The sequence below is a fragment of the Caretta caretta genome, chromosome 15, assembly GCF_965140235.1.
Source record: "Caretta caretta isolate rCarCar2 chromosome 15, rCarCar1.hap1, whole genome shotgun sequence".
In the NCBI taxonomy this organism is placed as follows: Eukaryota; Metazoa; Chordata; order Testudines; family Cheloniidae; genus Caretta; species Caretta caretta.
Window position 1 is genome coordinate 28,063,388 of NC_134220.1, and position 13,809 is coordinate 28,077,196.

At 44.5% G+C, this 13,809-nt stretch overlaps 1 protein-coding gene across 9 annotated transcripts in view; it reads left to right on the plus strand.

Annotated features, from left to right (window-relative positions):
• Window positions 1–13,809, plus strand: part of ACAD10 (acyl-CoA dehydrogenase family member 10) — a 29,314-nt gene continuing 15,505 nt past the window's right edge. For 2 of the 9 annotated variants that reach the window (XM_048820929.2, XM_048820931.2), the window contains exons 1-9: window positions 425–787; window positions 892–1,089; window positions 2,065–2,213; window positions 3,271–3,465; window positions 6,020–6,178; window positions 6,959–7,118; window positions 8,711–8,852; window positions 10,176–10,244; window positions 11,646–11,827. In XM_048820929.2, the coding sequence (XP_048676886.2) occupies window positions 903–1,089; window positions 2,065–2,213; window positions 3,271–3,465; window positions 6,020–6,178; window positions 6,959–7,118; window positions 8,711–8,852; window positions 10,176–10,244; window positions 11,646–11,827 (1,243 nt within the window). In that variant the 5' untranslated portion in view covers window positions 425–787; window positions 892–902. Of the gene's footprint in view, window positions 130–424; window positions 788–891; window positions 1,090–2,064; window positions 2,214–3,270; window positions 3,466–6,019; window positions 6,179–6,958; window positions 7,119–8,710; window positions 8,853–10,175; window positions 10,245–11,645; window positions 11,828–12,739; window positions 12,891–13,809 lie in introns of those variants that run through there. The other 7 variants (XM_048820924.2, XM_048820923.2, XM_048820922.2 and 4 more) reach the window with 7 other exon arrangements.

Here is a 13,809-nt window from a genome sequence, read left to right on the forward strand (position 1 = left end):
GCGCAGGGGGCCCTGGTCACGTGAGATTCAATGCCCTATACCGACGGGTGTTGTTGCTAGGAGAGGGCCCCCCCCCCGCTGGGGCCGCAGCCTCGCTTCGCTGAAGGTCAGAGGTCACCAGCCGTTGTGGTACTAACTCCCCTGGGGCCTAGGGGCGGAGGTGGGCGGGCTGGAGATGGGTCTGGGGAGGCTGGGGGAACGGCTGGGCTTTGTGGGGGGCACAGGGAAGAGGCTGGGGACACAGGGGGGTGGGCCTTGGGGGGACACGGCTGGGCTTTGTGGGGGGCACAGGGGGGTGGGCCTTGGGGGGAGGCTGGGGGCACAGGGGGGTGGGCCTTGGGGGGACACGGCTGGGCTTTGTCGGGGGAGGCTGGGTGCAAGGTGGGGAAGGGACTTGGGGGGAATGGAGTGGGGCCTTGCTTAGGGATGGTGCCCAAGGTAAATTTCCTCCTCGGGCTCAGGTGTGGTGAGGGTAGAATTGAGCAGCATGAACAAGGGTTTGTGGGCTCTGGGACAGCACAGTAGAGGGGAAATTGTGTAATTGTGTCAGCTGCCGTGTGAAGTTGCTGTATCACGTTGACACGGGGCCACCTGCTTGGGTGAGATTCCTGCACACTGTCTCCCTTATCTTTCCCATGGACCAGCAGCTGGAGGGCAACATGATCACCTGTCCGGAGCCTGTATGTTACACGTGCGCAAATAGTGTTGTGATGGGCACCTTAGAACAGTGCGTAATAAAACTGTGATACTAATAAAATTGATACTACGCTTGAACTCAGTCTAAAGTGTAAGTGGTGTTATACAAAGAGCTCAGTGCAACTACTTATAATCTGAAGAAGAAGCCAGAGAACCCTAAATATATGTCTCTAAAACATTCCCTTCCCCACACAGAGTTTTGCAGAATGGGCCTTAGGAGGTTTATCCAAGCCTCTTATTTCCAATGTGCCAGAACATCAGGAATCCTAAAGCACGTACGATACAAACCTCCAAGTTTGGTACAGTGGAGGCATTCAGGATCAAGTCTCTATAAAGCTGTAATCTTTGACATGGGGGGAGTTCTTCTCCCTTCCCCTTACCGGATGGCTGTAGGTGAGTATTTTTGACTGGACATGTTGACTGGAGTAGCTGACTAGTGACCTTTTCGTGCATTTAATATAAGTATATTTCACATTTATTTATAACTCTTATTGGTGTTTCCAGTACAGTGATGGTCAACTTTACTTCCTCTTTGGGGACTTACATGACATGATGGTGGTGGTTCCAATTCCCAGTGAACACTCATACACATCATCAAAACTATTAAAGTTTACATAGTTGGCAATGTTGTTGGCATTTGCAGGTGGGAGGTCAAGGGTTGGGGGGTGTGTGAGGATTAAACTGTTCTGTAGTGCTTCCAACTACTCTATGAAAATGAACTAATCCTTTTACCCTCTAGTACAGGATTGAGGCACATTGGCAGGATGGCTTGGGGGAAACTGTTACTGTATCTCTTCTATGGGTGCATAGAGGACATCAGACACCCGGGTTGTCAGTTCAGCACCTTTCATGAATGCTAATATTGCCTTTTCTGTGCTAGACTTTATAGTAATGCCAAACTAGTCTTGAGGGATTTCAGTTCCATTAGTAAGGCTAAGATTTAGTCACTGGTATTTTTAGTAAAAGTCATGGACAGGTCACAGGAAATAAATGAAAATTGACGGCCCATGACCTGTCCATGACCTTTAGTATATAAATACCTCTGAGTAAAACTTAACAGCTCCTGGGGCCCCAGGGCACCACTGCTTCTGATGGCTAGCCCCTGCATTGGCCACGGGCGCTAACTACTCCCAGGCACCCGCTGCTCGGGCACTCGCCGGGCCAGCTGCCTGGCGCCACCTGCGCAGTGGCTGGTGCAGCTGGCCCCGGGACCGCTGCTCCGGCGTTCCCCAGGACCAGCCTGAGGTCACGGAATCTGTGACTTCCGCAACCTCTGTGACGGAATCACAGCCTTATCCATTAGGGCTTTCCCACTCCTGACAATGTTATAAGTGCTGTCTCCTCACTCTGCTACCTTCCTTTATTTAGAATGGGAGGTGCGGAATCGTATTCCACGTGGCACAATCAAACAAGCCTTAATATCTGGAGGGGAGAACAGGCCCTGGCTGAGGTACATGAGAGGGGAGCTGACATCAGTGGAGTTCTTGCACGAATTTGGACAGCAGTGCTCTGAGATTGTAAGCCAAGCTCCCAGCTTTCCTGCTTGATTCTCGCTGACTCCTCACAGGAGAATGGGGTTTCGTGCAGATCCATTAAACTGTATAGAAAGCATAGAGCTAACAAAAGATAATTTTTAAAAGAGTCCTGTCTGTAGAAGGTTCTGTTACTGCTTCCACTGCTGCTTCATGTATAGCGCTGGGGCAGGTGTGGACTTTTCTGTCCACAATGCACTTTCCGATAGCATCTTCTCATGCATTTAAGAGACATAGCTGTCCACTCTATCTGCCTATCTAGATTTTTACACTGCTGTCATTATTCTGTTACTTTAGCAGAGGCTGCCTTAACCTGGTCCCCTCCCTTCTGCCTTCCTAGCGTCATAGCTTTTTTTCTTAGTTTTTCCACTTCCAGTGCCATGAGAGCTATTGTAGATGTGTGATATCCGCCTCTGATGAAGGGTCAGCAGGGAGAGAAGAGAAGGAGAGGCTCCTCAGCAAAAAGATCACCTCCTTCCTTAGGCATCATCCAGGTGGCAGAGACTGACTTTTGCTGATAGTGCCTAGGGGGACGTTCTTAATGGCTAGAAGCAACTTTCTTGGTGGAGCGTCTGTAGCTTCAGTGGAACTTGCACCATGCTCCAGAAGCTAACATACTCCGTCTGTAGTGGAGCAAGGTTCAGCTTTTCAACCAAGCTTTTGTCAAACAGATCAGTCTAAAAGGAAGGCTCTTTTTCTGATTGCTGAGTTGTAATGAATGGCTTTATTTGTGATCCGCCCTGATGCTATGGTGGAAGCGCAATATAAATAAATAAGGGTCTCTAGTTGTTTCTCTTCCCCAGGGTCATCTCTTTAACACTCAACTCTTCATTTCCTTCCTTCGTAGAATTAGTAACCTAAGGAACTTTTATTTATTGTGTTTGAGCAGTTTAGCTGGAGAGCTAGGCTGACTGCCTTCTGTTACAGGAGAAAGTGGGGCAATAAGCTAAAATGATCAGCCAGTCTCAGGCTATGCACAAAGTTTCACATTTTCTTCCATTTGCTGCTGCTGATCATTGTTGGGGTTTCTCTTGTTTCTTAGGCAAACTTCTCTGTTCCAGTGGACTCCTTTCTCTCTGACCTAACCAGTAGTCAGATGTCAAAACAGCTCCCCATTATGACTGAAGCATTAAAGTGTATCCGGGCAGAAGGTCTTAAGACAGCTGTTCTAAGCAACAACTTCTACCTTCACAGTGGGGTGAGCTTTTTGCCCCTAGACCGAAACCAGTTTGACGTGGTAAGCCTGAACAGATTAAAAAATGCATTTATGTCGCTAGATTTATAAAAAGCACTGAGCAGAATTCTCTAAGTGCAGGTCCAAATTAAAGATAGTAGAACAGTAATATAGTGTGTTAGTGTAACACATGGTGTGTCTTCAGCTGCATCTCCCTCTAGTGACTAGCCCATAGCAAGGGTTAGAGTGAGCTCCAGCCACCTGTGCATTTAGTGGATTCATTACAAAGAGGCCCACAATTAGCTAGTGTATTACATATCTAATAATGCCTGTAAAAGGCTTAGAAGATGGAATGCTCTAACAGTTCCAAAGCTCTGTTCATCTCAAAGGGTCCCAGAGAGTACTTCACACACTGCATACAGACAGCCCCTGAAATGCTGTCATATCTGGGGAGGTGGACAGCAGCCAGGTAGATAGCCATCTCAACAGTTGGAGAGAGGAGTGGAAATTTTGGCCAGGGACACAGGGGCAAGCCTTTGGTCTTATCAGAGGTTGAACGAGGCAAGCTGGTGCTGATTCAGCAAGCTATTTATTTTTATTTATTTATTTATTTATTTTATTTATTTTTGGAATGCTGCCATCTCATGCTCTAGAATCTAAGCTTAAATCTAGTCGGGGGAGCTTTTCGCTCTGCCATGGACTTATCAAGAGGGATGGATTTTAAAGTAAAGTATTTTGGCTGTCTTCAGTGAATGGTCTCTCTCCTGTGCTGTATATGAACACAGATGCTAAGCGTGAGCAAGGAATGTGGACAGCATTGTGAAGTCTGAAACCTTTGATGTTCAGACTTTAAGTCTGTTCTATATGAAATGATTAACCTTTCCTCTACTGCTCAGTGGAATCTTCCGTCATTGAATGCTCCAGACACAATAGCTTCATCTTCAGCTCTCAGATAGCCAGTTGTGTACATGTTCACTTCATAGATAGGTACAATGTATATTTACTTTGGGGATTTTCTTTTTAAACATAAGTTAATAATAATTCTTTTTTGCTGATCAGTTATTTTAAATCTGGCTGAGTTTTCAGCACGTTCGAAACTATACAGGAAACTATACTCCCAGTTTCCTTGCATTTGCTTTAGTCACCAGGTGTCAATTCGTTTTGCATATTAAGTGTGGGAACAGTCATTGCTGCACCTAGATTTAGAGACCATATCAGTTTATAGTCTGGACACAATTTAAGTTTTATTTTACACGATTTCACAAAATCTACCATGAGTAGAATTCTTTCTATGTATGTGTTGAATCCCAACTACAGTATATGAGGAGACCCAGACTGTGAAACTGACTTCATAAACATGTAAATATAGTGTCACAGGCCTGGCTGAGTGACAGGCAACACTGAAGCAAATAGCAGAGGGAAAAGGAAATCAAAACTGTACAATTCTGTGGATTTCAGTCCACTAGGATGTTTTGTAAGGAAGGAATTTCTTTTTTTAAATCTTTTTTTTTTTTAACAATACACTTTTCCTATATATGCCAACTCACATTTTTGCACTGACAGAACTCCAGAAGTTCACTCATAACTTAGGCTTGTTTTATAGCCCTCACTGAGGAAGGAAAGACAATTCATACATGAAGAAAATCAGATCTATGTTTTTAAAAGTTATGGCTGTTTAAAGTCATCCTGTTAACATCTGGATGTTGGATCATTTTCTATTCACCTTTCCTTGTATGTGTTTTACTAGAAAAATCAGTATCTATTAAGATAATATATTATTATTATAATAAAGGCATCTTTCATCTCAAAGCATTCTCAAAGCGTTTTAATAGCTACATACCCTGTATATAGGACACGCCTAGCAGTGAAATGTCATCCCCCCTGGAATGTGGTTGCTGTTTAACAATGCACAGCAATATTACGCAATAATTTAGGACAGGAAATTAAGGAAAATGTCTGTATTTTAGATATTTTTCATTTTAAAGTGCCCATCAATGTGGTTTCTAAGCTAATATTGTATCCCGTGGTAAGTGCAGTATCCCGTTGTAAGTGCAGTATTTATGGAGACAGTATGTACTTCCCGAAATTGGAATTTGGACAGGACATTAGGGTTAACATCTTTACTATTGTGAAAATTGAGTAGGGATGGCTGATGAGCATAACAGTCAAGACCGCAGTTTTGCATTTCAGCTGCAAGATGACACTTCCAGGAGTTCCGCCCGCCTTTAGCACAAGATCAAACGATTGGTGTAGTACTGACTAGGGAAAGAGTGCCACCTATGGAGTCACCTGCACCATGAGGATTCCCTGAAGGCCTCCCATCCAAGTACTGACTTGACCCTGCTTAGCTTGGTTGATCTGACAAGATCACAGCTGAGGCAATATGTCTGCAGAACAATGATTCATCAGATTAGGTCATAGCTTCTCTACCAGTCCCGCTCTACCACTGTTTAGGTTTGTGCAGCAGTCTTGTGGTCCTTTGTTTCATTTATTGCACTGCATGTTAGTCACACGCTCATTCATAGTTGTGTCCTCCATGTCCAGAACTGTCCTGATATTCATGAACGAGAATTACAGTGGCCTTGTGCATACCTGTCTTGATCGTATGTTGTCATAGGTAATTGAATCTTGCCGGGAAGGGATATGCAAACCAGACCCTCGTATCTATACATTATGCTTGGAGCGCTTGGGTGTTCAGCCAAAGGAATCCATCTTCCTTGATGATATTGGGCAGAACTTGAAAGCAGCCGCTCAGCTTGGCATTAACACAGTGAAGGTACAAAGCAGCACCCTCAGGGGTGCATAGGGACAGTTGTTGGTAGAACATTTATTGTCTTAAATATTTTGGTTTGGTTTCTAAATCCAAATTCTGCATTTGACATGAATGTGTTTAATATTTTCACACAGTGGCATTCGATACAGATTGCCATGCTTCACGCATTGAACATGTCCATTGTCCTGCATGACACCAGTAAGCCAAATAACCACAGGGATAATGCAGGGGTAACTGTGGATGCCAAGATTGCAGGGTTCCATGTCCAGCTCTGCCACCAACTCCCTGTGGGCCTTGGGCAAGTCACTCCTCCCTCCCTGTGCACCTTGGTTCTCCATCTGTTAAACAGCAGTAATGACACCTGCCAAACATGGGATTGTGAGGCTTCATTAACTAGCCCTGTGGAAGCTAGATAAGCCTCATGTACATGTCACCTGGGGTTGGCTAACTTCCAAACGATGGTGAGGAGGTGGAAGGGTAAGGATGGGACTCCTTGATGGACTGAGTTCTGACCTCCCTCTGCCTGTCCCACTGTGATCGCAGCTTGTGCTTGCAATATGATCATCCTCTCCCCATTGGAATTGCTTCCCCTTCCCCTTGGACAGAAACCAGGCAAAATGTAGCTGCTTAGATCAGGAGAGGGAAGGCAGTGTTGGTGCTACCTTTGGTATAATGTCATAGTAGATGCTACAGAGCAGTCACAAGGATGCAGAGCCCTGTCTTTGCCAAGAGATCAGAATCTAATTAGCTATTTATCATACAACTTTTTCTCGCCGGTATCAGGTTGATGACCCAGAAGCAGCTCTCAAAGAATTAGAAACCTACTTGGGCTTCCCTTTGCGAGGATTTGTTCCACAGACTCGCTTAGTGAGACCAACAATGGAAATTCCAAAAGGTCCCCTACAGAAGTACCTGGAAGAGGTCCTAGGTGGCCAGACAACCGGTATTTTAGCTCTTTTATACTTTACAACTTTAAAGATCACATATTCTGGGTCTGTTGTCTTATGCTGGAAAGAGCCAAAAAGACTTTTAAAAATATTAATAGTATCAACTACTGCAAAGCCACTCTCATTGTTTAGGTACCTTTCCAAGCTCTTTGTGAAATGCTAGGCTGTTTAAAACATTGTTATTGGTATTTACCTGGATAGTTAGAGGAAAACCTACTCTGTGACTATGCTGAATTCTATGCCCATGCATCTGCCTATACAGTGAGTATCTGTATTATGTAGCATTGTGCTCCCTGACCAAAAGCTTCTAGACATTGCATCTTTCTTAAAAGGCATTTGTTGTTTATAGTGGTTCTTCTCCAACACTTGTAAAATTGGTAAAAGCCAGTGAATGATGCTCCCTGGCAGGAGGTCACTCCTCTGCCAGGAGATTCCAGCTGCTGCCTCAGGCACACAGGTATTACATAGCCATTTAGGACCACAATGTAAACACCTCATCGTCTAAAAAGTCTAGAAATTAAAGTATTGGATTAGGTCAAGTTTTAAAGCAACAATGTCAGATTCAAAGTCATGTTTCAATACAAGAAAGTACCATATCTGGACTATTAATAACTACTAAGATTATTTAAAGAGAGAGAATTCAACACATCTAGTTTCCTTTTCATTATTCATGCTATTTGTTTACTTGCATACGTCCTTCTGCTTGGACAATGAAAATAGATCAGTTAACGTTGGTTTCTAGTCAGTTTCATTTTTGGGTTTTCTTGCACTAGCACAGTTGTGCAACTTTTGGGTAGCAAGCATTGCATGGGTAATATTTAACTAAATTTCTACAAAACCCACCTTTATATTTAAAAACAAATAATGAAAATATTTCTTTTGACATTCGGCTTGAAAAACTTTATACGTTGAATTTCTGCTGCTTGACAATTATCCTTTTGAGTAGGGCTTGGAGGACCCGTTTACCGAAATCCAGAATCCTAGCATTTGCGTGACTGAACCACACCTGACGCTTTTTTAAAGCTCTGTATTGGTTTGGAGCTTAAAAAGCAGTATTTTTAAAACCTTAAGATAGTCCAAGGCAGAGGGCTTTAAGCCTCAAGCAAACAGCTGCGTTCTGTACTAGCTGCAGTTTCCAAATGGTCTTCAGATGTTCCCCCCACATTCAGAACTTATTGCAGTGATCCAGTCTTCAGTGACAAAGGCCCAAACGATTGTAGCGAGCTCTACACTTTGCAGTGTTCAGCTCTTATTAATGCAGAATAATAGCTCCTTTCCCTTGCTCTGGGAAACAACCTGTGCTTAGAACTTCCTGATGGGAGGAGCTGGGGAGGAGCGCTGGGCAAAAAATACAGAGCAAAAGTCAAGCAGATTTCTGGCCCTCTGCCATCCAAGAGTGACCACTGTCACTCAATAGGGCCCCATACTGATTCCATAACAATGGGGCAGTGCTCAGTCTTCGGCTGATGCAAATTACAGTCTTTAGCTCTGTCCATTTTAGAGTAAAATAAAACATGGGAAAGAGATGAGAAATAATTTCAGTTCCTGTACTTTTCTCTTCATTGATCATTCCTTTTCAAACTTTCAGGTCCTCTGATATTACGACAGTTCAGTCATGGACAATCTAACCCCACTTACTATATCAAGCTTGGGGATCGTAACTTAGTCCTCAGGAAGAAACCTCCTGGCAGCCTACTTCCATCTGCTCATGCTGTGGAGAGAGAGTACAGGTGAAAAGGCACAGTGTGCTACAGAATCGTTCCCAGTTCTGGCCGGCCAACATAGGTGCTCTCTGATTATTGTAACACAATTCCAAATGTGCACGTCCTGTAGACAGTGCTGTTTTCCAGTCTCACCTTTTCTATTCCAAGCCCTGCTCCACGAGAGTAGCTGTCAGTAGGAAACTGGCAGGCTTAGGACACATGAAGGAAAGAGATCCTTTTTTGTAGTGTATGTGACAGGCATATTCCTCTTAGCACATTTAAGGAAGTGCTACGTGTGATTCAAGAGGTTCAGTCTGCGTTAATACTGCCCCAGTGAATTGGCATGGCATTACAAGGCACTGTGCTGCAGGTGGTGCCTCCTTTACGATGATGCATAAAACTGAGCTCCTGCTAATTCGCGCTCTGAGAGTGCACACTGCAAGCGTTGTGGGGTGGTAGCCTCTGACTTAGAATGTAATTACTCTTGTTGGAAGTGGACTGTCTGGTTAAACTCACCCTGCAGCTTCAGTAGGACACAAGATGCCTCCACTTTATGATGATTCTGTGGATGTCTAGATTTCACAGTCCTCATCAGGAATAGACCACAGGTCTCACCCCACCCCTACTTGATGTGAAGGAGAATCGCCTGTAGCCATAGTAGTATTAAGACGTATAGCCTCTGGCCTCTAAAGGGTGACATACTTGGCAAGTCTGACATTCTGTCCAGCAGAGGGGCAGTGGCACATATATACACTTCACAATTTAGACAGGGAATTGTAAAATATTGTTTCGGTAATGTTGTGTGCTTTTAAATAGTTATGCTCCACCCCAGAGGTGGCTGCATTTCAATGGTGGAGGAAGTGATTCCTCTCTGTGTGTATGTTAAAGTGCTTTGAGATCCTGCTAGGTAAAAGGTGTTGTATACCTGTAAGCCAGTAATAAAGTGGGGATGAATGCTAAATATTACATTAATAGCATCATTCCATTTCTGTATGTCCATCTAGCACCAGGGTTCTCAAACTGGGGGTCGTGACCCCTCAGGGGGTCACGAGGTTATTATGTGGGGGGTCGTGAGCTGAAAGCCTCCACCTCCAAGCCCCGCTTCACCTCCAGCATTTAATAGTGATAAATATAAAAATAGTGTTTTAATTAATAAGGGGGGAGTTGTACTCAGGCTTGCTGTGTGAAAAGGGTCACCAGTACAAAAGGGAGAACCACTGATCAAGCATGTTACGATCGTATTTTAAAGATCAAGAACAGCACCTTTTTTAACACCACCGATACGGCAGGCAAAAAATGATCAATTCTTTCTCTCCTGACAAAGTCTCTCTGGGTTGCTTGTCCTGGCAGGGTACTGAAGGCTCTTGCTGAGGCCGGAGTTCCTGTTCCTAAAGTGCTCTCACTCTGTGAAGATTCAAGGTGATTTTTTTTTTCCAATTTGCATCAAAAGTAAGTGACAGTTGTTAGACACTTCCACTCCCAGTTTATAGCAGAGCAGAGGAGGAGGCAGCTGTCAGACTCAAAGGTGACAGAAGCTGTAGAAAAACCTTGTTAGATAGATAGAACTGTTCATGTGGAAAGAAACAGCAAAGGTGCAGTAACTTCAGTGACCGTGTCAGACCTGTGAAGAAGTGTTGAAACCAACCCAGGAGGAAGGACCCCTGTCTTGGCGGTTTGTGGAGGAGACAGGTAAAAGGCACGGTTTGTGTGGCCAGTGGAGAATGTCTTACTGCAGATATGTTGAAATACTGGGCATTTGTGTTTTGGATGGTCCTGCCTGTTTCTGGCCTCTAATGATCCCCTCGCACTTCTTGCAAAAATAGTGGTGTTAATTAGGTGTTCTGACCCAGTTTCCACTCAGATAATTCCATTCTGCCTGCCAGTTGGGTATATGAATTTTGTTTCCCACTCTATTCTATAGCATTGCTAGGTGCTGTTAAACAGCTGCCATGATCTGCCCTGGAAGTTGCTGTAATTCAGTGGTGGATGACGCTTCACCTATGTATCCCTTGTCCTTACCTCACAAAGGGCTTTTGTGGCTTAACTAATAATTATTGTGAAGCACTTTGAATTCTCCAGATGAAAGAGGTTATAGAAGTGCAAAGCACCATAACATATTATTATTCAGCTTGTTTTGGGTGTGTCTTGAGTATTTTATTTTTGCAATTAATTAAAATCGCTCTTACGCTCTGAAAAGAGACTGCAAAAATGGCAGAATGGCACTCCCTGTGTGGTTCCAGATCATATATGCTCAGGTTCCAAGTAACAAGATGATTTTTCTACCTGCCAGACCTGCATACTCGCCCGGAGAGCTAAAGCTGAGTTCTTTCTGGCTTTTGCATCATCATAATCATCAACAAAGATTCTGCAACTGGAACTTTGGTTAACAATTCTTACAGGCTCTTGCATAAAAAGGAATAGAATCCGTCTCCCTCTCCCATTGCTGTGCTGATTTTGCAAGACTAATAGGTGTAAACAGTAGCACAAACTTGCTTCTGATCCTAAAGTCAGCCCCTCTGTTGAGAGAGGCATTATTTTTACATAATCACGTTTCTAACCTTAATTGCACTTTTGTTTTGTACTGATATTTACATCAGATGGTTCCAATGGTTAACTGAGTTCTGTCGTTATTTATTGTAACTATTCTGATTTTTGTTCGTTAGGCATAAACACTGTGCTCTGCACAGAACAAATCCGAGAATTAGAGCATGTTCAGACTTGGCAATAACTTCTATAAACTGATGCAATAGATGCAGGAATATTCCACTCATCTCTGAGGCCTGTCACTGAAATACAGTTGTTTCAATTCTGTCATTCTAGTGTCATTGGCACCCCATTCTATCTGATGGAATACTGCACTGGCCACATCTACAAGGACCCCTCTCTTCCTGGCCTGGACCCTGGCCAGCGGAGGGCTACTTACATGGCTATGAACAAAGTCCTTTGTAAAATCCATAGAGTAGACCTCAAAGCGGCTGGACTGGAGGATTATGGGAAGCATGGTGAGAAGGAAATTTGCTGTCATGCTCTTCCTGTGTGTTAGTTTTTAAAGGGGTGTGGTCACATAAGGCCAAATCCTTAGGGCAGTGGTGGGGAAGGGGAGCTGTCCAGCAGCATGACGGAGCCTCAGGCCAGTCAAGGGTGCATGGAAAAGTGGCTTGAGATCCTCCAGGAGTCAGTGTTTTTTGGAAGTAGTCTCCAGAACTTCCTCCCATTGGCCCTTCCTGCCAGTAATTTGTTTGCTATCATCGTGACTGGGCTCCCTCAGATCCTGCCCCAGAAGTTCAATAGTACCTCTCGCAGAGCCGCCTCTGGGGGCAGAGGGGTCCTGCTGAACAGCTGCGCCAGGATTTGGCCGTTGTTGGAATTATAGTTTTTGTTTAGGATCTCAGTTATTTGTAACCAGTTGGAATATCTAATCCATCCCCTGCCAGGAAACGATGCAGTGCCCAGACAGAGAACAGATTGGGTCCTTAACCCAAACCAGGGGAGTGCCTGTAGTAGAGGAGGAGACTCCCTTCTTGAGACAGCAACAAAACATGACTTGGGTGACCATCTCATCATAAGCCAATCTACATGATGCTCTACCTATCCTGCTCCTTAAAGCTGCCAGGTGTAAAAAAGGTGACGGCTATTTCTGCTTCACCAGACTTACAGGACCAAAGGCAGCCTGAGCAGAAGCAGGCAAATCTTCTGGGCTGCTGGGAGTTCTGCCCAATTATTCTGGGACTGATTGTGGCCCATGGCTGCAGCAAAACGCTCTCTTGGAGAAGTGTACGTTTGTCTGGTTGGACGGAGACTGGCTTTGTTTTTGGTGGTTAGACTGTTTCCAGATGCAGCTCTTTTGTGGTTATTTTCAAAGGCCTCCTTTTATTTGGAACTATACCCCAGAGACTTAATTCCCTTGGCTTTAGGTAACTATGTTCAACGGCAAGTTCAAACCTGGACGAAGCAGTATCGAGCCACAGAAACCCACACTATTCCTGCCATGGAGAGACTCATTGAGTGGCTCCCATTGCATCTCCCAGGGAACCAGAAGACCACAGTTGTGCATGGAGATTTCAGGTACTAGCTGTCTGCCAGCACCCATTTGGACAAGGCACTCTGTGTTACCTAGGGAGGAAGAAAGGGGGATCTCCGAGAACCCCCCAGCACGATGCTCCAGTGATATTTGAAAAGGAAGCTGAAGCTCTGCTCTGTTCAGCAGTTCTGTTCTGAGAGCTCACAAGAGCTCCATGCAGCATTTCGCTCCCCATTGCCTCTGCCTAGTGCATTTGTAGCAGATTAAAGCAGTGTGTGTTCTGGTGCAGAGGAGTGCAATCTAGTAATTTAGGGAACTAGAAGTCAGGACACCTGGGTTCTAGTCCCAGCTTTGCTTTTGGATCAGCAGTTTGGATTCTCTTTCGGACTCAGCCACTGCAAAGCGGCACCATTGCTGATCTCAGCTTAATTGAGACATAACATTGGGGATTAGATGATGTTTTCTGCCTCACTCTTAGCAGTGAGAGAAAGAACCTTGTGATGTGAAGTGTAAAATAATGAGAGTTTACCTAGATCCGTGTTTCTGATGGAGCCTTGCCTGTCTGGCAGCGGGTGAGCTAATGCCACAGTATTACAAAGGAGATCACCCTTCAGTAATACGATGGATGCAGGTGGGGAGGTCAAAATTCTGACTGGTGAGAACTACTTTCATCATGAGCTAAAAAAATTGCCTGGAGCATGAACTACATTTGTCTCTTTAAAAGGTCAAAGGGGATAGGCTGGCTTGCAGATCTGTGCACCACTGCCGTCTGCTGGAGCATGACACAGCTACCTCTCTGTAATACTTCAATCTACTGGCTGAACAATTATTGTTATTTATTATTTGTATTACCGTAGTGCTTAGGAGCCCTAGTCATGGACCAGAACCCCTTGTGTTTGACTCTGTACAAACTCAGAACAAAGCCCCAAAGAGCTTACAATCCAACTATAGGAGCTGCTCCTC